We start from the raw sequence: 21,014 nt of genomic DNA, 5'->3' as shown, positions 1-21,014 counted from the left end.
AGTACTTGTTTACGTACTTGTGCATTCCTTTGAGAATTGCACAAATAACTTTTAGACTAGGAAAAATCAAGGGAATAATCACATAGAATTAGTACAAAGAGAAAGGCACGTCCTTTTTTGCACTTTTGGCAATAGTATGTTGAATGGTTCAGTGCCAATTAAAACAATGGCATGTAAAAGTATGTAAAACAATACTCATGTTGCAATACTATCTGTACTCATAAATTATTTTGTACATTGGCCCCACACTTCACGTATCTCTCTTTTGGATAAAACTATATATTGATACATCAAAGAAAATCGATATATTGGTATATTTTGCTGTGTCAATTGGTAAACAGTAAAAGCAAAATGACACCTCCCAAAACACACACAAGACACAAACCTCAAGGAATGATGTTCAACAGCTTCCTGCAAGGCAGCCATTAACTGCATGGTCATCATGTATACAACATGTTTGTTTTCACACAAGATCTCTTCAAATAATCAGTTAGAATCAAATACCTAATAGTAGCATATAACTCAGTAACATACTTCCAAGAAGTAATTCCATATTTCATCAATTATTTAAGAAGCATTTTTTTTCTTGAAAGAGATCTTTTCAATTGCCGTTTGTTTGCCAATATTATCAACTTGTGTCAATATTTATTTTTCACATTTAACTACCATATCTATGCACTGCAGTGCAAACATTTATCAACATAAAACAATTCCTTTGAAGAGAGCACACATATCACAGATTCCCAGAGGTATGGTGACTACCTAATAGTTTCGTAAATATTATCAGACTACTAGTTCTGTTTGAAGGTTTGGTGTGCTAACGCTTACGGGAGATGTCAAGCTCAAAGTAGGAAACTGCCTCATTTTTTGACATGGTTACCCCCCGCTTTATGCCTTATATCTGGGGTGCAACTTTGAATGAGAGTATGCTCGGTTTCTGCTAACCAGGACCCAGCACCAGTGTTCTCTCCCTAAACAGTACCTTTTGGGGCACATGCATCAACATTTCATTTTGCGATTCCTTATTTGCGAAAAATAAGAAATCGCAAAATGAAATGCATCATGAAAATTGCAATTTTTTTGCGATTCGGGAAAAATTGCAATTTTTACCGCATCGCATTATTTTTGAGATTCTGGATTTGCAAATTCGCAAATTGCGAATTCACAAATAGCTAATGTCCCATATTGCTGCATTCTATGACATCACAACCAGGAAGCAAGGCCACTGATTGCACACACCTGGTTCCAGGGAGAGCTGGAGGAGAGGCAGTTGGCAGTTGGAGCTCAGCTAGGCGGTACTGGAGCTGACTGTGAGCCTGCAGCAGAAGGGGAAATGGTGTCAGAAAATGTAGGAGAAGAACTACAAGCCAGAAAAAGAAAGATTAAATTGAGTGACCAGGAATTGGAAATACTAATTGAGGAAGTAACTCGGAGGCAGGACCAGCTTTTTGGCAAGCAATCATTGAAAGTGCCTGAAGCTGCGAAAAGAAAACTATGGCTTGCAATCCAAACAAAAGTAAATGCTGGTGGGGTTGCGCACCGTGACATTACAAATGTACAAAAAATGTGCAGTCGTGCAAAGGAAAGGATTGGCAACAGGATGAAGGCAGCTAAGAAGACTGGCGGAGGAACACACAGGGGTAGGCCTAATACCCCCCTTGAGGACTTGGTGGAAGGCACCCTTACTCCAGAGGCAGTTGTTGGCGTACTAGAAATTGACACCTCAGAGCATGCAGACACATCTAAAGGTAAGAACACAACTTGTGTGTTGCATGGAAATGTGAGTTTGAGAGACCCCTAAGTTTGTCGTAGTTGTTAAGAAAATGTCCCCTTAATGTAGAAAGTGAAATGTATGAAATTGCAGTAAATAGAACCCCTTTCACTTACTGCACTAATGCATCATGGGAGTCGTAGTCATTTACAAATGTAATTCTGAAGTCCTATGGCAATGACTGTAAAAGTGAATATTTTACAATATTAATGTAAGATTAGGAGACATATAATGCATTATGTAGGGTTTAATTTGTAAAATAATTGATTTTACACAGTCATAAGTGCAAATGAAAAAAGTAACAGACTGTTTGCTCTATTTCAATCATAGATACAGAACAGGACAGAAATGAACATGAAGGGTCAGAGTTTCACAGTCAGGACTTTCAAGACACAGATGAATCAAATGCAGCCACATCTTCACCCACAATTGCACGTAGGAGTCTGACAAGCAGAGTGCGCCAACTGCAACAGTCAGAGAGTGAGGATGATGAGAATGTATCTGTCCAACAACAACAGGCTGCTCCAACCCCAGCAACCCTAAACACACAGCAGAGCAGGCGTAGTAGGTTGCAACAGTTCTATAGGCGCAGGCCACGACCCTCACAGCATCAAACTGCAGAAGAAGATGAAAGGAACTCCAGTGTTGTGGAGGTTAAAATCCTGAAAGTTCAGCAGCTGCAAGGCAAAGACATACGTGTCATGAAGGGCAAAATTGTTAAAATCAGTCATGACATTGGTGGCATACACAACTGTTTTCAGCAAATGTCAAATGTCATTGAGCAAGGACAGAGAGCAGCAGCTGAGAAACTTGACCGTGTGGCAACAGCAATGGAGAAACTGTGTACAACAATACCAGCGCAGCAATTAGCAAGTGACCGTAGGCATCATAGGGCAATGTCCAGCATGCAAGGGTATACCAGGGCATTGAACCGTCTTTGCAACACTACAGCTCAGCTTTCACATCAAACAGTTGCCATGCAATTGGAGATATCACAATGTTGCGGAGATGTTGCCAGGGGCATGATGAAACTCATGAATGTTGTCGAGGGTATGCAAAGTGAAGCTGCAAGTGGGAGCCTACTACATGTTGGTGGGATTCATGGGGGCTCCAATGTAAGTAGCCTGCTTGAACCTTCTGTGCCTGGGGGACGCCGAAGCACCAGAAGAAATGAAATTGCAGAGAGGCCAACTTTGGTTGATGCAAAAAATTCTGGAAAGGCATTAGGGGTGCGTGGACGCAAGAAGTAGGATATGACTTAATAACCTACATAGCTTTTGTACAAAGGACATCTGAAGAAAATGCATTGCAATGACTATGAACAGTAAATGTATTTTAATTTGATGTCAATAAACCGCATGCACTAAGATGTTTTAAGTACCCTTAATCCATGCTTAGAAAAACAAAAATAAAAAGATTTCAGTTATGCAGAAAAATGTGTTGTGTGGTTCTTACCTCTATTAAAAGTAATGTTGAGTTATCTCTGCCCTTCGTCTTCTCCCGTCTGCTGCATCAGGTCCACGTAGTCTTGGTTGTGGTTGTTGAGGCTGGTTATCATTGTAAGGTAGTACATCCTCCTCCTCCAGTTCTATGCCTCTTTTAGTGGCTAAGTTGTGCAACATGGCACATGTTGCAACTATTTTACAGCATATATCAGGACGATATTGTAAAGCACCGCCAGTCTTATGTAGTATATAAAACAGAGATTTGAGGACACCAAATGTTTTCTCAATTATGTTGCGGGTTGATATGTGTGCGTGGTTGTAGTGCTGTTCTTTCCGTGTAGCTGGATTCAAATAGGGTGTGAGAATGTATGACCTCACAGCGTATGCACTGTCACCTATGTAATGGGATGAAAGATACACATTAGGAGTACAATGTGACAACAAGGTTCAGAGATGTATGATAATTGAAGGGAATATATGTACCAAGTAACTAGCCATCTCCAAAGTCTCCGGCAAGCAGTCGTGTGTGTATGCCACTGTGCCTAAAAATGTAAGAATCATGGGCACTTCCAGGGTAACTTGCAACTAAGTCAGTGATTATAGTTTTGGAATTGCATATTACCTGAATGTTTAGTGAATGGTAACATTTCCTGTTGCGGTAAATGTACTCATTTTCAGATGGAGGACATGCGTGCCATCTATACAGCCAATCACATGTGGAAAATGTGCCAAGTTGTAGAAATCTAATTTTGTTTGTAGCAATTCCTGTGGTGTGCTGGGAAATGAAATGTAATGCCTAATCCTTTGCAACATTGCATTGAGGAAAGCATTAAAGAAACGTGATAGGGAACTCTGGGACACACCTCCAGCAGTAGCTATGACATCCTGGAAGGACCCCGACGCAAGGAGGTGTAGTGAACACAAGACCTGTACATGTGTTGGTATGGCTTGTGTCCTGCGTGTCTGTCTCTTCAACATTGGGTCTAATTCATCTATCAAATTCAAGATTGAGTCAGCATTGAGTCTATACTTATCATATATTTCAGCTTCTGTCTGCCCTAGTAAGGTGACGCATACTCTAAAAATCCTCTCATGTTTCCTCCTTCTCCTCCTTGCTGCAGCTCTCAGCCTCAGCCTCCGTGCTGCAAAAAAGAGTGCTGCCATTGTGAAACATTTTTGGAGCCAATCTGGGCTCCCTTAAATACTATCCTGATGATTTTCAACCTGTTATTTTTTTTTCCTATTTTACCACCTGGTCTGAGTTCTTCTAAATTTAAGAATTCCTATTTGCGATTTTTTAAGGAATCGCAAATAGCAAATTTTCATGCATGTACTTTTTTGAGCTAAATTAGCAAATCCTTAATTTTGCAAAAATTTAAGAAATAGGAAAAAAATGACCGATTCCTTAAATTGCGAAAAATCAAAAAAATCATACTGCATCCCAAAACTTGAAATTGCATTCGCAAACGCCCGAAAATTGCATTTCGCACCATTTGCGAATGCAATTTCAAATGATGCATGTGCCCCTTTGTTCCTACAATTGGCACACTGTAGGAACCCTGTATTCACCTGCAAATGGTACTCCTAATACCTAGGACATTGGACCTAAAGAGGGTCCTTAAGACCTGCAGCACAAATTGTGCCACCCTAAGGGACCCATCACCAAGCTCATACAAACTTCCATTGCAGCCTGTGTGTCTTCGTGCAGCAAAAACCGAAGAGATGACAGAACACACACCCTTGTGTGCCATGGCTGCAAAACACTGCAGGCCTCATTTACAATGAGGCTGCACCACCGGAGCATCACTTTTAGAGACACTCTGTTGGTGAATGCATCTGCTCCATATTTAGCAGGCAGCACTAGCCCACATTGTGTGGCTCAAAGCAGCCTTTTAAAGATCGTTACTTTTAAAACACAGTTTTCTGTATTAAATGGGCGTGCAATGTGTGTTGCTGTGGGTGTTCCCAGCGGTACAAAAGGGGGTGGTGATGGACGGAACATCTGAACCAATCAAACACTCACACCCAGTCAAAAGATCTAGGTTTGATCCATCATCGTTCTTTAGCCCACTCTGCCACCCCAGTTCAGACATGGCTATATGCAAATCAGTCTGACCCTGTGCCTCATGGGAACTGTCCAGCCCGAACTGTCAAGCCATGCCTTACCTGGACCGGAAACAAGCTTCCGAGGACTGGTTTCTGGCATTCCAGCCGTCTTCAGCCCGGCTTGCTTTAATCCAGTGGCAAAGTGAGCAAGGGACTCACGTCTGAGCATACCCTGCCACACTTATGGCGGCCAAAGTGGTATAAAAGGGGGTGGTGATGGACGGAGCATCTGAACCAATCAAACACTCACACCCAGTCAAAAGATCTGGGTTTGATCCATCACCGTTCTTTAGCCCACTCTGGCACCCCAGGTCAGACAGGGCTATATGCAAATCAGTCTGACCATGTGCCTCATGGGAACAGTCCAGCCCGAACTGCCAAGCCATGCCTTCCCTGGACCGGAAACAAGCTTCCGAGGACCGGTTTCTGGCATTCCAGCCGTCTTCAGCCCGGCTTGCTTGAATCCAGTGGCAAAGTGAGCAAGGGACTCACGTCTGAGCATACCCTGCCACACTTATGGTGGCCAAAGCGGTACAAAAGGGGGTGGTGATGGACGGAGCATCTGAACCAATCAAACACTCACACCCAGTCAAATGATCTGGGTTTGATCCATCACCGTTCTTTAGCCCACTCTGCCACCCCAGTTCAGACATGGCTATATGCAAATCAGTCTGACCCTGTGCCTCATGGGAACAGTCCAGCCCGAAATGCCAAGCCATGCCTTCCCTGGACCGGAAACAAGCTTCCGAGGACGGGTTTCTGGCATTCCAGCCGTCTTCAGCCCGGCTTGCTTGAATCCAGTGACAAAGTGAGCAAGAGACTCACGTCTGAGCATACCCTGCCACACTTATGGCGGCCAAAGCGGTACAAAAGGGGGTGGTGATGGACTGAGCATCTGAACCAATCAAGCACTGAAACCCAGTCAAAAGATCTGGGTTTGATCCATCACGTTCTTTAGCCCACTCTGCCATCCCAGTTCAGACATGGCTATATGCAAATCAGTCTGACCCAGTGCCTCATGGGAACAGTCCAGCCCGAACTGCCAAGCCATGCCTTCCCTGGACCGAAAACAAGCTTCCGAGGACCGGTTTCTGGCATTCCAGCCGTCTTCAGCCCGGCTTGCTTGAATCCAGTGGCAAAGTGAGCAAGGGACTCACGTCTGAGCATACCCTGCCACTCTTATCGCGGCCAAAGCGGTACAAAAGGGGGTGGTGATGGACGGAGCATCTGAACCAATCAAACACTCACACCCAGTCAAAAGATCTGGGTTTGATCCATCACCGTTCTTTAGCCCACTCTGCCACCCCAGTTCAGACATGTCTATATGCAAATCAGACTGACCCTGTGCCTCAAGGGAACAGTCCAGCCTGAAGTGCCAAGCCATGCCTTCCTTGGACCGGAAACAAGCTTCCGAGGACCGGTTTCTGGCATTCCAGCTGTCTTCGGCCCGGCTTGCTTGAATCCAGTGTGCAAAGTGAGCAAGGGAATCACGTCTGAGCATACCCTGCCAAACTTATGGCGGCCAAAGCGGTACAAAAGGGGGTGGTGATGGACAGAGCATCTGAACCAATCAAACACTGACACCCAGTCAAAAGATCTGGGTTTGATCCATCACCGTTGTTTAGCTCACTCTGCCACCCCAGTTCAGACATGGCTATATGCAAATCAGTCTGACCCTGTGCCTCATGGGAACAGTCCAGCCCGAACTGCCAAGCCATGCCTTCCCTGGACCGGACACAAGCTTCCGAGGACCGGTTTCTGGCATTCCAGCCGTCTTCAGCCCGGCTTGCTTGAATCCAGTGGCAAAGTGAGCAAGGGACTCACGTCTGAGCATACCCTGCCACACTTATGGCGGCCAAAGCGGTACAAAAGGGGGTGGTGATGGACGGAGCATCTGAACCAATCAAACACTCACACCTAGTCAAAAGATCTGGGATTGATCCATCACCGTTCTTTAGCCCACTCTGCCACCCCAGTTCAGACATGGCTATATGCAAATCAGTCTGACCCTGTGCCTCATGGGAACAGTCCAGCCCGAACTGCCAAGCCATGCCTTCCCTGGACCGGAAACAAGCTTCCGAAGACCGGTTTCTGGCATTCCAGGCGTCTTCAGCCCGGCCTGCTTGAATCCAGTGGCAAAGTGAGCAAGGGACTCACGTCTGAGCATACCCTGCCACACTTATGGCGGCCAAAGCGGTACAAAAGGGGGTGGTGATGGACGGAGCATCTGAACCAATCAAAGACTCACACCCAGTCAAAAGATCTGGGTTTGATCCATCACCGTTCTGTAGCCCACTCTGCCAACCCAGTTCAGACATGGCTATATGCAAATCAGTCTGACCCTGTGCCTCATGGGAACAGTCCAGCCCGAACTGCCACGCCATGCCTTTCCTGGACCGGAAACAAGCTTCCGAGGACCGGTTTCTGGCATTCCAGCCGTCTTCAGCCCGGCTTGCTTGAATCCAGTGGCAAAGTGAGCAAGGCACTCACGTCTGAGCAGACCCTGCCACACTTATGGCGGCCAAAGCGGTACAAAAGGGGGTCGTGATCGACGGAGCATCTGAACCAATCAAACACTCACACCCAGTCAAAAGATCTGGGTTTGATCTATCACAGTTCTTTAGCCCACTCTGCCACCCCAGTTCAGACATGGCTATATGAAAATCAGTCTGACCCTGCGCCTCATGGGAACAGTCCAGCCCGAACTGCCAAGCCATGCCTTCCCTGGACCGGAAACAAGCTTCCGAGGACCGGTTTCTTGCATTCCAGCCGTCTTCAGCCCGGCTTGCTTGAATCCAGTGGCAAAGTGAGCAAGGGACTCACGTCTGAGCATACCCTGCCACACTTATGGCGGCCAAAGCGGTACAAAAGGGGGTGGTGATGGACGGAGCATCTGAACCAATCAAACACTCACACCCAGTCAAAAGATATGGGTTTGATCCATCACCGTTCTTTAGCCCACTCTGCCACCCCAGTTCAGACATGGCTATATGCAAATCAGTCTGACCCTGTGCCTCATGGGAACAGTCCAGCCCGAACTGCCAAGCCATGCCTTCCCTGGACCGGAAACAAGCTTCCGAGGACCGGTTTCTGGCTTTCCAGCTGTCTTCAGCTCGGCTTGCTTGAATCCAGTGGCAAAGTGAGCAAGGGACTCATGTCTGAGCATACCCTGCCACACTTATGGTGGCCAAAGCGGTACAAAAGGGGGTGGTGATGGACGGAGCATCTGAACCAATCAAAAACTCACACCCAGTCAAAAGATCTGGGTTTTAACCATCACCGTTCTTTAGCCCACTCTGCCACCCCAGTTCAGACATGGCTATATGCAAATCAGTCTGACCCTGTGCCTCATGGGAACAGTCCAGCCCGAACTGCCAAGCCATGCCTTCCCTGGACCGGACACAAGCTTCCGAGGACCGGTTTCTGGCATTCCAGCCGTCTTCAGCCCGGCTTGCTTGAATCCAGTGGCAAAGTGAGCAAGGGACTCACGTCTGAGCATACCCTGCCACACTTATGGCGGTCAAAGCGGTACAAAAGGGGGTGGTGATGGACGGAGCATCTGAACCAATCAAACACTCACACCCAGTCAAAAGATCTGGGTTTGATCCATCACCGTTCTTTAGCCCACTCTGCCACCCCAGTTCAGACATGGCTATATGCAAATCAGTCTGACCCTGTGCCTCATGGGAACAGTCCAGCCCGAACTGCCAAGCCATGCCTTCCCTGGACCGGAAACAAGCTTCCGAAGACCGGTTTCTGGCATTCCAGGCGTCTTCAGCCCGGCTTGCTTGAATCCAGTGGCAAAGTGAGCAAGGGACTCACGTCTGAGCATACCCTGCCACACTTATGGCGGCCAAAGCGGTACAAAAGGGGGTGGTGATGGACGGAGCATCTGAACCAATCAAAGACTCACACCCAGTCAAAAGATCTGGGTTTGATCCATCACCGTTCTGTAGCCCACTCTGCCAACCCAGTTCAGACATGGCTATATGCAAATCAGTCTGACCCTGTGCCTCATGGGAACAGTCCAGCCCGAACTGCCACGCCATGCCTTTCCTGGACCGGAAACAAGCTTCCGAGGACCAGTTTCTGGCATTCCAGCCGTCTTCAGCCCGGCTTTCTTGAATCCAGTGGCAAAGTGAGCAAGGCACTCACGTCTGAGCAGACCCTGCCACACTTATGGCGGCCAAAGCGGTACAAAAGGGGGTCGTGATGGACGGAGCATCTGAACCAATCAAACACTCACACCCAGTCAAAAGATCTGGGTTTGATCTATCACCGTTCTTTAGCCCACTCTGCCACCCCAGTTCAGACATGGCTATATGAAAATCAGTCTGACCCTGCGCCTCATGGGAACAGTCCAGCCCGAACTGCCAAGCCATGCCTTCCCTGGACCGGAAACAAGCTTCCGAGGACCGGTTTCTTGCATTCCAGCCGTCTTCAGCCCGGCTTGCTTGAATCCAGTGGCAAAGTGAGCAAGGGACTCACGTCTGAGCATACCCTGCCACACTTATGGCGGCCAAAGCGGTACAAAAGGGGGTGGTGATGGACGGAGCATCTGAACCAATCAAACACTCACACCCAGTCAAAAGATATGGGTTTGATCCATCACCGTTCTTTAGCCCACTCTGCCACCCCAGTTCAGACATGGCTATATGCAAATCAGTCTGACCCTGTGCCTCATGGGAACAGTCCAGCCCGAACTGCCAAGCCATGCCTTCCCTGGACCGGAAACAAGCTTCCGAGGACCGGTTTCTGGCTTTCCAGCTGTCTTCAGCTCGGCTTGCTTGAATCCAGTGGCAAAGTGAGCAAGGGACTCACGTCTGAGCATACCCTGCCACACTTATGGTGGCCAAAGCGGTACAAAAGGGGGTGGTGATGGACGGAGCATCTGAACCAATCAAACACTCACACCCAGTCAAAAGATCTTGGTTTTAACCATCACCGTTCTTTAGCCCACTCTGCCACCCCAGTTCAGACATGGCTATATACAAATCAGTCTGACCCTGTGCCTCATGGGAACAGTCCTGCCCGAACTACCAAGCCATGCCTTCCCTGGACCGGAAACAAGATTCAGAGGACCGGTTTCTGGCATTCCAGCCGTCTTCAGCCCGGCTTGCTTGACTCCAGTGGCAAAGTGAGCAAGGGACTCACGTCTGAGCATACCCTGCCACACTTATGGTGGCCAAAGCGGTACAAAAGGGGGTGGTGATGGACGGAGCATCTGAACCAATCAAACACTCACACCCAGTCAAAAGATCTGGGTTTTAACCATCACCATTCTTTAGCCCACTCTGCCACCCCAGTTCAGACATGGCTATATACAAATCAGTCTGACCCTGTGCCTCATGGGAACAGTCCTGCCCGAACTACCAAGCCATGCCTTCCCTGGACCGGAAACAAGATTCAGAGGACCGGTTTCTGGCATTCCAGCCGTCTTCAGCCCGGCTTGCTTGACTCCAGTGGCAAAGTGAGCAAGGGACTCACGTCTGAGCATACCCTGCCACACTTATGGCGGCCAAAGCGGTACAAAAGGGGGTGGTGATGGACGGAGCATCTGAACCAATCAAACACTCACACCCAGTCAAAAGATCTGGGTTTGATCCATCACCGTTCTTTAGCCCACGCTGCCACCCCAGTTCAGACATGGCTATATGCAAATCAGTCTTACCCTGTGCCTCATGGGAACAGTCCAGCCCGAACTGCCAAGCCATGCCTTCCCTGGACCGGAAACAAGCTTCCGAGGACCAGTTTCTGGCATTCCAGCCGGCTTCAGCCCGGCTTGCTTGAAACCAGTGGGAAAGTGAGCAAGGGACTCACGTCTGAGCATACCCTGCCACTCTTATGGCGGCCAAAGCGGTACAAAAGGGGGTGGTGATGGACGGAGCATCTGAACCAATCAAACACTCACACCCAGTCAAAAGATCTGGGTTTGATGCATCGCCGTTCTTTAGCCCACTCTGCCACCACAGTTCAGACATGGCTATATGCAAATCAGTCTGACCCTGTGCCTCATCGGAACAGGCCAGCCCGAACTGCCAAGCCATGCCTTCCCTGGACCAGAAACAAGCTTCCGAGGACCGGTTTCTGGCATTCCAGCCGTCTTCAGCCCGGCTTGCTTGAATCCAGTGGCGAAGTGAGCAAGGGACTCACGTCTGAGCATACCCTGCCACACTTATGGCGGCCAAAGCGGTACAAAATGGGGTGGTAATGGACGGAGCATCTGAACCAATCAAATACTCACACCTAGTCAAAAGATCTCGGTTTGATCCATCACCGTTCTTTAGCCCACTCTGCCACCCCAGTTCAGACATGGCTATATGCAAATCAGTCTGACCCTGTGCCTCATGGGAGCAGTCCAGCCCGAACTGCCAAGCCATGCCTTCCCTGGACCGGAAACAAGCTTCCGAGGACCGGTTTCTGGCATTCCAGCCGTCTTCAGCCCGGCTGTACTTTTTTGAGCTAAATTAGCAAATCCTTAATTTTGCGAAAATTTAAGAAATCGGAAAAAAAGTACAGATTCCTTAAATTGCGAAAAATCAAAAAAATCATAATGCATCCAAAAAACTTGAAATTGCATTCGCAAACGGCCGAAAATTGCGATTCGCACCATATGCGAATGCAATTTCAAATGATGCATGTGCCCCTTTGTTCCTACAATTGGAACACTTTAGGAACCCTGTATTCACCTGCAAATGGTACCCCTGGTACCTAGGCCATCGGACCTAAAGAGGGTCCTTAAGACCTGCAGCACAAATTGTGCCACCCTAAGGGACCCATCACCAAGCTCATACAAACTTCCATTGCAGCCTGTGTGTCTTGGTGCAGCAAAAACCGAAGAGATGACAGAACACACACCCTTGTGTGCCATGGCTGCAAAATACTGCAGACCTCATTTACAATGAGGCTGCACCACCGGAGCATCCCTTTTAGAGACACTCTTTTGGTGAATGCATCTGCTCCATATTTACCAGGCAGCACTAGCCCACATTGTGTGGCTCAAAGCGGCCTTTTAAAGATCGTTACTTTTAAAACACAGTTTTCTGTGTTAAATGGGCGTGCAATGGGTTTTGCTGTGGGTGTTCCCAGCAACATCAATGGCCTTTTGACACTGCCCTAGATTTACAAGGAATTGTAATTCCGAGGCAGCACCAAAAACATACTAAGGGAGGCGCAACAATGAGAAATACCTTTATTTCTCCTTGTTTTTCCTTTTTTTTGTGAGCTGCAATTTGCCTTCTTTTCCTGCACAAAAGTAATCATCCATGCAACGCAGGCATCCTTGAGTCATGGCACAAATGTGCCTGCATTGGCGCATGGCAGCCCATTGTGCACCAGCACAGGGGAAAGGACAGGAATGCACTGTATCTGATAAATACAGCAGATTACTGCCATTTTCTTTTAACATAGGACACCACAGCAGGAAGGCCTGTGGTGCTGCCCTATAGCAAAATCTTGTAAATAAGACCCTGCATGAGGAATAGGTAAGATATCCCTACAGCAGATCTCCCAGCCCGAAGGCAGGGGGCTTTATACCCCATGTGTGGGCATAACTGCACGTATAGATGTGTGCCTGTAATATCTAAGCAAAACCTTAGGTATTACAAGCGCACAGGAAAGCCATAAGGAGTACATGGGCTGGACACTCGTCATTATCAGTTCCCCAGCTCCATGATGACTTGACTGTACACCGAGGAGTTTGGTACCAAACACCTCGTCTTACTTAACCCACATTGATGCCAGTGCTGGATTTCCTAATAAATGCAGCCAGCGGGCCCTTTAGAGGGGTACCCTAAAAATCTACTGACTGCTAGTATGTTGACTGACTTGGCTCGACCAGCCAGCCACCATAGACAGATTTCTGACCTTCTGAGGTAAGAGCCCATGCTCTCGTAGCCAAGGAACAAAGCCAACCCTGAAAGGAGGTGATCACACCTTGTCCAAGCAGGATGCGCATTCAAAGGCGGGAGGCTTCAACAGCCTGTAACTTTGTACTATGACCTCTGGCCTCTCCAGATAGTGGAGAAAGCCACACACCTGTCCTGACCCCACTTTGTGGAGGCAAGACCGATAGGAAACTTAGTAAGATTAGAAGGTTTGCTCACATTCGGCCAGTACCTCCCCTAGGGCGAGCCAGCTGTTGTGGACCACACTTTTCAGATTATTCCTTGATGTTTTCAATGGAATTGGCATTATAGTGTCAGAGTTATGCCCATTATCCACAGGAAGTGGTCATATAGAGGTTGTACACATCCTAAAGATTGATAGCCCATTGACTATTACACCCATAAAGCCCCTAAATTGAGTATTTAGGTGTTACCCCAGAACCCAAGAACTCAGATTTGATGGATCAACAGAAGAAGACAGAAGGTGAGTTATTGCCTAGTGAGAACTGCAGCCGAACATTGGACTTTGGTATGAAACTGTGCCCTCCTCAGCCCTCTCTCGACAATCGCAACAGAGTGACTCATTCTGTGAGCAGGAGGACTACGAAAGCCTTGGGGAGCCTGCCAGCACAACATCATAAAATAAAATAATGGACAGAGTGTTCAAAAATTTTAAACACTCACCCCTAATCACAGATCTGGGTTTAACCCCTGATTATTGTGCTTGCCACGTCACTTCAATTTGGACCCAGCCATATGCAAATCAGTCTTGATCCTGCTCCTTATGGGAACCCTTCGGCATGAACTTCCAAGCCATGTCCTCCCTGGCGCGGAAACAAGCATCCTGTGGCCAGTTTCGGGGTATCCCCCCTCATCAGCCAGGCTAACTTGAATCCAGTGGCGCAGCTAGCAAGGGGCCCATGCCTGCGCCTTCCTTTATCCACTTAGGGTACACATATAACCATCACAAAATTAAATTATGAATGCAAAGGTGAAACTTTTCAAATGCTCACCCTCAGTCAAGAGATCTGTGTTAAATCCATCATTCTTTTGCTGACCATGCCACCGAAGTTTGGACCAAGTAATATGCAAATAGTCTTGACTCTTCTCCTCATGGGAGCAGTCCAGCCTGAACTGCCATGCTAAGTCCTCCCTGGGCCTGTAACAAGCATCCTGGGACCAGTATTGGGCATCACCCCTCATCAGCCAGGCTAGCTTAAATCCAGTGGGGCAGTGAGCAGCAATCCCATGTCTGGGTATACCCTTGGCCACTTAGGGCAAACATAGCAAACAGATGATGGAAAGAGGGGTGATACTTTTCAAACACTCACCCCCAATCAAGATATCTGGGTTAAATTACATCATTCTTTTGCTCACCATGCCACCCCAGTTTAGACCCAGTCACATGCAAATCAGTCTTGACCCTGCTCCTCATGGGACAGTTCAGCCCGAACTGGCAGGCCAGGTCCTCCCTGGACTGGAAACAAGCATACTAGGACCAATTTTGGGGTATCACCTCTCATCTGCCAGACCAGCTTGAACCCAGTGGCACACTGAGCAGGGTACCCTGAGTGCGGGGTGGACCTTGCAACCTTAGCTTTTTTGGCCTACTGCTAAGGAGAAATACAAACAGCAGCCCTTGATTAATGGGATTAGGGTAGAAGACCTGCGAGACAAAGGTTCTAGTGTCCTGATGGTGAAAGAAAAACTGGCTTCTCTAGGACAGTACCTGAATGGACCGACTTATCCAGTCGCCAACGCTGACAGTGTTACTAAGGTCCCTCCCATGGTGGTGAGGACCTTAGAACGGGAAGGGATTACTGGCCTAAAACAGGTAGTCGTCTCTTCTGCAATCCTAGTCGATAGCGAAGGATTTCTGATGAGGAATGATTGGGAGTTCTCAGCAAGGGTTGAGGTTGAGCTGAGGTCCCATTCAGCCATGCTGGGAATTCCTGAATCGGTGTGCAGAAAAACCCAAGTACAGAGCAGGGCCCTGAGGTGTTGGAGCCTGAAATGATGGACCAAATCCCAAGTGAGAAGGTACAAAGTCTGGGAATCCAGGTTCTGAACAACCATGTGCCCTGGTCCCCTCTCCTCAAGGACAAGACCTGTCAATCCCAGAGGGAACTGAGCCCGGGAACATGGGCCTTACATGGCAGAACTCCTAGGCCCAAGGGGCCCCTTTATTATTAGAGCTGTGCCAAGGGCGGAGGACCTGTTCTGCTCTTGAAAGCATGAGGCAGCAACCTTCTGCACAGGATCAAAGAAGATGACAGTGGCTCACACAGGACCTATGAGGAGAAAGAGCTCCCAAACCTGGCACCACCGGACGAGTGGTAGCGCCTCAGCGGTTAATAGAGTTTCTCCTCGCATTGGCACATGACACTCCCCTAGCTCGACATCTGAGGCAAAGCAAAACATGGATCAGGCATGTCACCCACCTCTACTGGCCAAACATGTCTCAGAAGGTGAAGGAGTTTTGCAACTCCTCTGCCACCTACTAAGCTATTGGTAAATCAGGTGGCCACCCAAATGTTAGCTTAATTCCACTTACAGTGGTTGGGGTTTAGTTTGAAAGGGCAGGGATTGACATTGTCAGTCCCCTTTACCACCCAACTGCATTAGGAAACAGATTTATGCTGGCAGTGGTGGATCATGCCACAAGGCATCCTGAGGCAATTCCCCTTAGGATTACCACTGCTCCTGCAGTGTCTAGGGCACTCACTGGTATCTTTACCAGGGTGGGTTTTTCTAAGGAGGTGCTTTCAGACAGAGGTACAAACTTCATGTCTGTTCACCTGAAGCACATGTGGACTGAGTGTGGAGTGATACGTTCACTACCTCATATCACTCACAAACCAATGGCCTAGTTGAGAGATTCACCTAGACCATTAAAGGCATGGTCATGGGACTTGCTCAAAAGCTCAGGAGATGGGATGTCCTTTTGCTATACCTGCTTTTCGCTTACGGAGAAGTGCCACAGAAGAGAATCGGTTTTCCCCCTTTGAACTTCTGTTTGGCCACCCTGTGAAGGGAGCACTTTAACTCGTTACAGAAGGCTGGGAGAGACCTCTCAAAGAGCCCAAACAAGATATTTTGGACAATGTACTAGGCCTACATTCCAGTATGACAGAATATATGGGTAAGGCAACTAAAAACCATGAACCTGTCAAGAGATTCACAATCTCTTGTATGAACAAAGGCTCTATGGTGGAGTTCCAACTAGGGCAGAAGGTATGTGTTTTGGAGCCTGTGGCACCTAGGGCCGTCCAGGACAACTGGGTTGGGCCCTACCCTATCTTTGAAAGGAAAGGCGAGGTCACCTATTTGGTTAACCTTGGCACTAGGAGGAACTCCAAGAGGGTCATCCACATTAATCGCCTGGAAGTTGTTCATGACAGGGCTGAAGTGACTATGCTGATGGTCACTGATGAGGATCAAGAAGCAGAGAGTGAAACTCCCCTTGACATTCTCTCCAGCAGCCCCAAAGATGGGTCAGTAGATGGAGTGGCCTATTCGGACACCCTCTCTGCCCAACGGCAAGCTGACTGCAGGTACATCATGAAGCAGTATGCTTCATGATGGACAGACACACTGGTGTACCCATGATGTGGGCACTGGAGACAACTTACCTGTCAAAAATAAGATCTATTAACAGACTGATGATGTTAAGGAGAGCTTCAAAGCTGATGTCAGCAAGATTTTGGAGTAAGGGGTTCTTGAACTCTGTGACTGCCTCTTGGCCTAGCCCAGTGATTTTAGTCCCAAAGGCTCATTCCAATGGTGGAAAGGTAGAATGAGGTCTTGTGTGGAATACAGAGGTCTCATTGCTGTCACAAAGACAGATGCACTCCCCATACTCAGAGCTATTGAATTGATAGACATATTGTGATCAGCCAAATGTCTCTGCACCTTTGATTTGACAGCAGCCTACTGGCAGATAGGCATGGCTTCAGGAGTAAATGAAAAGACAGGATTATTCACTCCATATGGGCATTATCAGTTCACTGTTATGCCCATTGGCCTAAATAAAGCCACTCACACCTTCAAAAGGTTGATAAACCAAGTCCTTGCTGGATTGGAAGCTTTTAGTGCAGCATATCTAGATGATATTGCTTTCTATAGTTCCATCTGGTAGATTCACCTGATCTACCTTGGCAGGGGTTTGCAGCCCCTGCAGACTGCAGACCTCACTATCCAGGCTTCCAAATGCCAGATAGGGCAGGGCACAGTTGTAGACTCGGGCCATCTGTAGGTGGAGGCCAGGTTCAACCATTATAACCCAAAATGCAGGCAATTCTAGATTGAGAAGCTCCGACCACACAGACTCAAGTCAGGGATATCATTGGTTTGCATGGGTATTACAGGAGGTTTCTGAGGGGGTATGGCACTATTGCAGCACCCCTCACAGGCCTCACCTCCAACAAAATGCCTAAAAAGGTAACCTTGACAGTTATTTGTCAAAGGGCTTTTGACACCCTGAAAGAGGCAATCTGCTCAGCACCCATTCTCAAAGCTCCTGATTATTGTTATAATTATTAATTGTTATTATTACAGTTTATTGTGAAGACTGATGCCTCTGACCATGGTATAGGAGTGGTCATTTCCCAAACCAACTATGATGGCCATGGCCAGTCTGTTGCTATTATAAGCAGTTGGTTACTCCCAGGAGAACAGCTTTGGAGTGCCATTGAGAGGGAGGCCTTTGCTGTGGTTTGGTCCCTGAAGAAGATGAGACCATACCTGTTTGGTACTCACTTCCTTGTTCAAACTGGCCACAGATATTTCAGATGGCTTATGCAGATGGAAGGTGAATACCCAAAATATTTGAGGTGGTCCATTTCCCTACAGGGAATGGACTTTACAGTGGAACACAGACCTGAGACTGACCAAGCCAATGTAGATGGCCTTTCCAGGTTCTTCCATTTAGACAATGAAGACTTTCATGGGAAAGGTTAGTATCATCCTCTTTCATTTGGAGGATGGTTGTGTAGGAAAGTACCTCTTTTGACATGGTTACTCCTCACTTTTTGCCTGATATCTGGTGCAACTTTCACTGAAAGTGTGCTGGGTTCCTGCTGACCAGGTCCCTAGCACCAGTGTTCTTTCCCTAAACTGTACCTTTTGTTCCACAATTGGCACCCTGTATATCCCCAGTAAACGGTGCCCCTGGTACCTGGGGCATTGGACCTAAAGTGGATCCTTAAGGGCTGCAGCATGAATTGTGCCAAGCTAAGGGACCCCTTACTAAGCTGCCATTGAAGCCTGCATGTGTTCATGCAGTGATAAAGAAGGGTCGACACGGCATACACTCCTGTGTGCCATGCCAGCAAAACACTGCATGTGGTACAGGTAAGACACCCCTACAGCAGGCCTCACAGCCCGAAGGCAGGGTCCACTATACCCCATGTGTTAGCATATCTGCATGAGTAGATGTGTGACTGTAACATCTAAGCAAAACCCTAGATATTACAAGTGCACAGGGAAGCCATAACGAGTACATGGGCTGGACACTGGTCATTACGAGTTCCTCAGCCACATGATGACTTTGCTGTACCCTAAGGTGTTTTGTTCCAAACTCCTCATGTTAATAAACCCACACTGATGCCAGTGCTGCTTCTATTAAGAAATTCACCCAGAGGGGTTCCCCGAAAACCTACTGACTATTAGTGTGTTCACTGACTGTTCTCAACCAGCCAGCCATCTATTGACAGGTTTCTGAATTTCTGAACTGAGAGCCCACATTCATGTAGGCCAGGAACAGAGCCTCAACTGAGCAGAGGTGATGACACCTCATCCAAGTAGAAGGGGCATTCCAGGGCAGGAATCATCAAAAGCCTGCCACCTTTGTTATGAGACCCTGGGCATCACCAGATAGTGGAGGTAGCTACCTGCCTGTCCCCTGATCCCACTTTTTGATGGTAAGACAGGCAGGAAACTAAGTAAATTTAGGAGGTGTGCCCACATTCAGCCAGCATCAACTCCAGGGCGGGCCAGCTGATGTGCATTCCACTTTTCAGATTCCGCCATGCTGTTTTGGACGGAATTAGCATTCTAGGGTCAGGTAAATCCCACTTCCCACAGGAAGTGGTAATATAGAGAGTTTGATACCCTAAAGATAGATAGCCTATTGGCTATTACCTGTCACTCCCCCTAATACTCCTAAATTGAATATTTTGGTAGCACCCCTAACCTCAAGAACTCAGATTAGACGGAGCAAGAGAAAAAGGACGAAAATGAGTTATTGCCTGGTGACAACTGCAGCAGAACTTTAGACTTTGGCGTGAAACCCTGCCATCCTCAGCCCTCTCTCGACAATTGCAACAAAGTGACTCATCCTGTGAGCTGGAGAACTACCAGAGCCTTTGGTAACCTGCCAGCTCTTTAAAAAACCACAGACATTCTCCCCTGCCCGACCGATGCCACAAAGAACCAGGAGAAGGTAATCGTGCTCTGAAAGGTAAGATCTGTTCCCCAATGAGTGTAAAGACACCACAACCAACGGCAGCCACGCTGTCACGACCCCCGGGGTACCTGACGCCCTTCACCAAACACCAACAGTGAGAGTCCGGTCAGCATTCTCAATGTACCACGACCAAGTAACAATTGGGGGACATCAGCATAACTGAGACCCACTTCAAGAGTGGCCCAGCTGCCTTGATTGCCTTTCCAGCTGTTTGCCACTGACTGCGAAGTGCATCTTTGCGCGCCCAGACAACCAAACCACTCTGCTCCTGAGCCTCCAAGTCTGGGTCCCGATAAACTGGCTTTGCCCCCTTGCTCTATGGCCACTTGCAACCTCAGCCCCTGTTTGGGAGCTCTGAGACTTGCCCTCAAGATGCCCTGTGCAGCCTCTTTACAGGTGGCCCCATTCTCCTTAGCACCAGCTACCAGCCCCACCAGCACCTTGCTCCCAGTAGAACCCGGGTGGTTCCGGACAAACTGCTGGTAGTACTTTGAACCTTGGAACACTACTATTCTAAACCCAGAAGGTAAACCCCTGAAACCGACTGTACCTACCTTATGATTCTTTGTTTTTTCCTTCCATTGGATTGCATTGTGTGTAAAGGTGCACAACTTTAAAAGCTAGATTTTCTTTTACGATTTATTATTGTAAAAAGTACTTGCCTTTGAACAACAAAGTTTTGGTTTAAAAATATACATAGAAAGAAATTATATTTTTCTATATTGGTCTCAAATGTATTCTTTGAGCGTGTGTCTTATTTATTGCTTCTGTGAGAACAACAAATGCTTATCACTGCCCTCTGATATCCCTTACTACTCACCCACACCACAACAAAAGAGCGTTAATATGATCTACTTTTGTCTCTGTAAACCTATTGGGGATTCCCTGGGCTTTCTGCACAGTGTACTTCTTTTTAGTACAGTGTAGAGAGAGTCAGCTTCCTACACTCAAGATTTGTGTTTTATCAATTTAGAAAGAAGACTTTTCTACATAAATAATGTTTCAGAGATATGTGTCCTCATGTTAAAAATGCTGGTAGCAAAATAGTGTATTACAAAAGACAGTGGACCCTAGTATTAGAGAAATCAGGGTAAAAATGAACATACGCTAAATAGCCAATATGTACTTTGTCCAGCCGGACATGAGTTTATTTTAGGGAGTTGCAAATAATAACAATGAATCAGAAGTAATGTCAAGGGGGCACAGCCTGTGACCCACGGGAACAAGACAAATCCACAATTATCAGGCAAGTGAAAACAAGGCGGTCTGTATACTAGTATTCAATGTACAGACTTGATTACTTTAAGGTACCATTGTACAGAGCATTGAGAGCATTATAG

The 21,014-nt window shown here is 47.5% G+C and overlaps 2 protein-coding genes and 1 long non-coding RNA gene across 5 annotated transcripts in view; 1 reads left to right on the top strand and 2 right to left on the bottom strand.

Moving 5' to 3' along the window:
- The window catches only part of LOC144828491 (uncharacterized), a 148,897-nt gene extending 147,620 nt beyond the window's left edge, over positions 1-1,277 (bottom strand). For all 3 annotated transcript variants that reach the window (XR_013610451.1, XM_078686709.1, XM_078686710.1), the window contains exon 1: positions 1,240-1,277. The gene's annotated coding sequence lies outside the window, so the exon portion shown is untranslated. The remainder of the gene's footprint in view (positions 1-1,239) is intronic.
- LOC144828490 (uncharacterized) lies at positions 38-3,198 on the top strand. The gene is made up of 2 exons (XM_078686708.1): positions 38-1,748; positions 2,102-3,198. The coding sequence occupies exons 1-2, from the start codon at positions 1,334-1,336 to the stop codon at positions 3,019-3,021; spliced, it is 1,335 nt and encodes a 444-aa protein (XP_078542834.1). The 5' UTR covers positions 38-1,333; the 3' UTR covers positions 3,022-3,198.
- LOC144828492 (uncharacterized) lies at positions 2,411-4,108 on the bottom strand. Its single transcript, XR_013610452.1, has 3 exons — positions 3,700-4,108; positions 3,227-3,611; positions 2,411-2,448 (listed from the first exon to the last, which is right to left on the bottom strand). It is a non-coding gene; the product is annotated as an uncharacterized LOC144828492 (long non-coding RNA).
- Between the last annotated feature and the right edge of the window lie 16,906 nt (positions 4,109-21,014).

Source organism: Lissotriton helveticus, chromosome 4_1 (genome assembly GCF_964261635.1).
Source record: "Lissotriton helveticus chromosome 4_1, aLisHel1.1, whole genome shotgun sequence".
NCBI classification, from domain to species: domain Eukaryota; kingdom Metazoa; phylum Chordata; class Amphibia; order Caudata; family Salamandridae; genus Lissotriton; species Lissotriton helveticus.
Note: the sequence above shows the minus strand (reverse complement) of the source record. Positions and strands in the feature narration are given on the sequence as shown.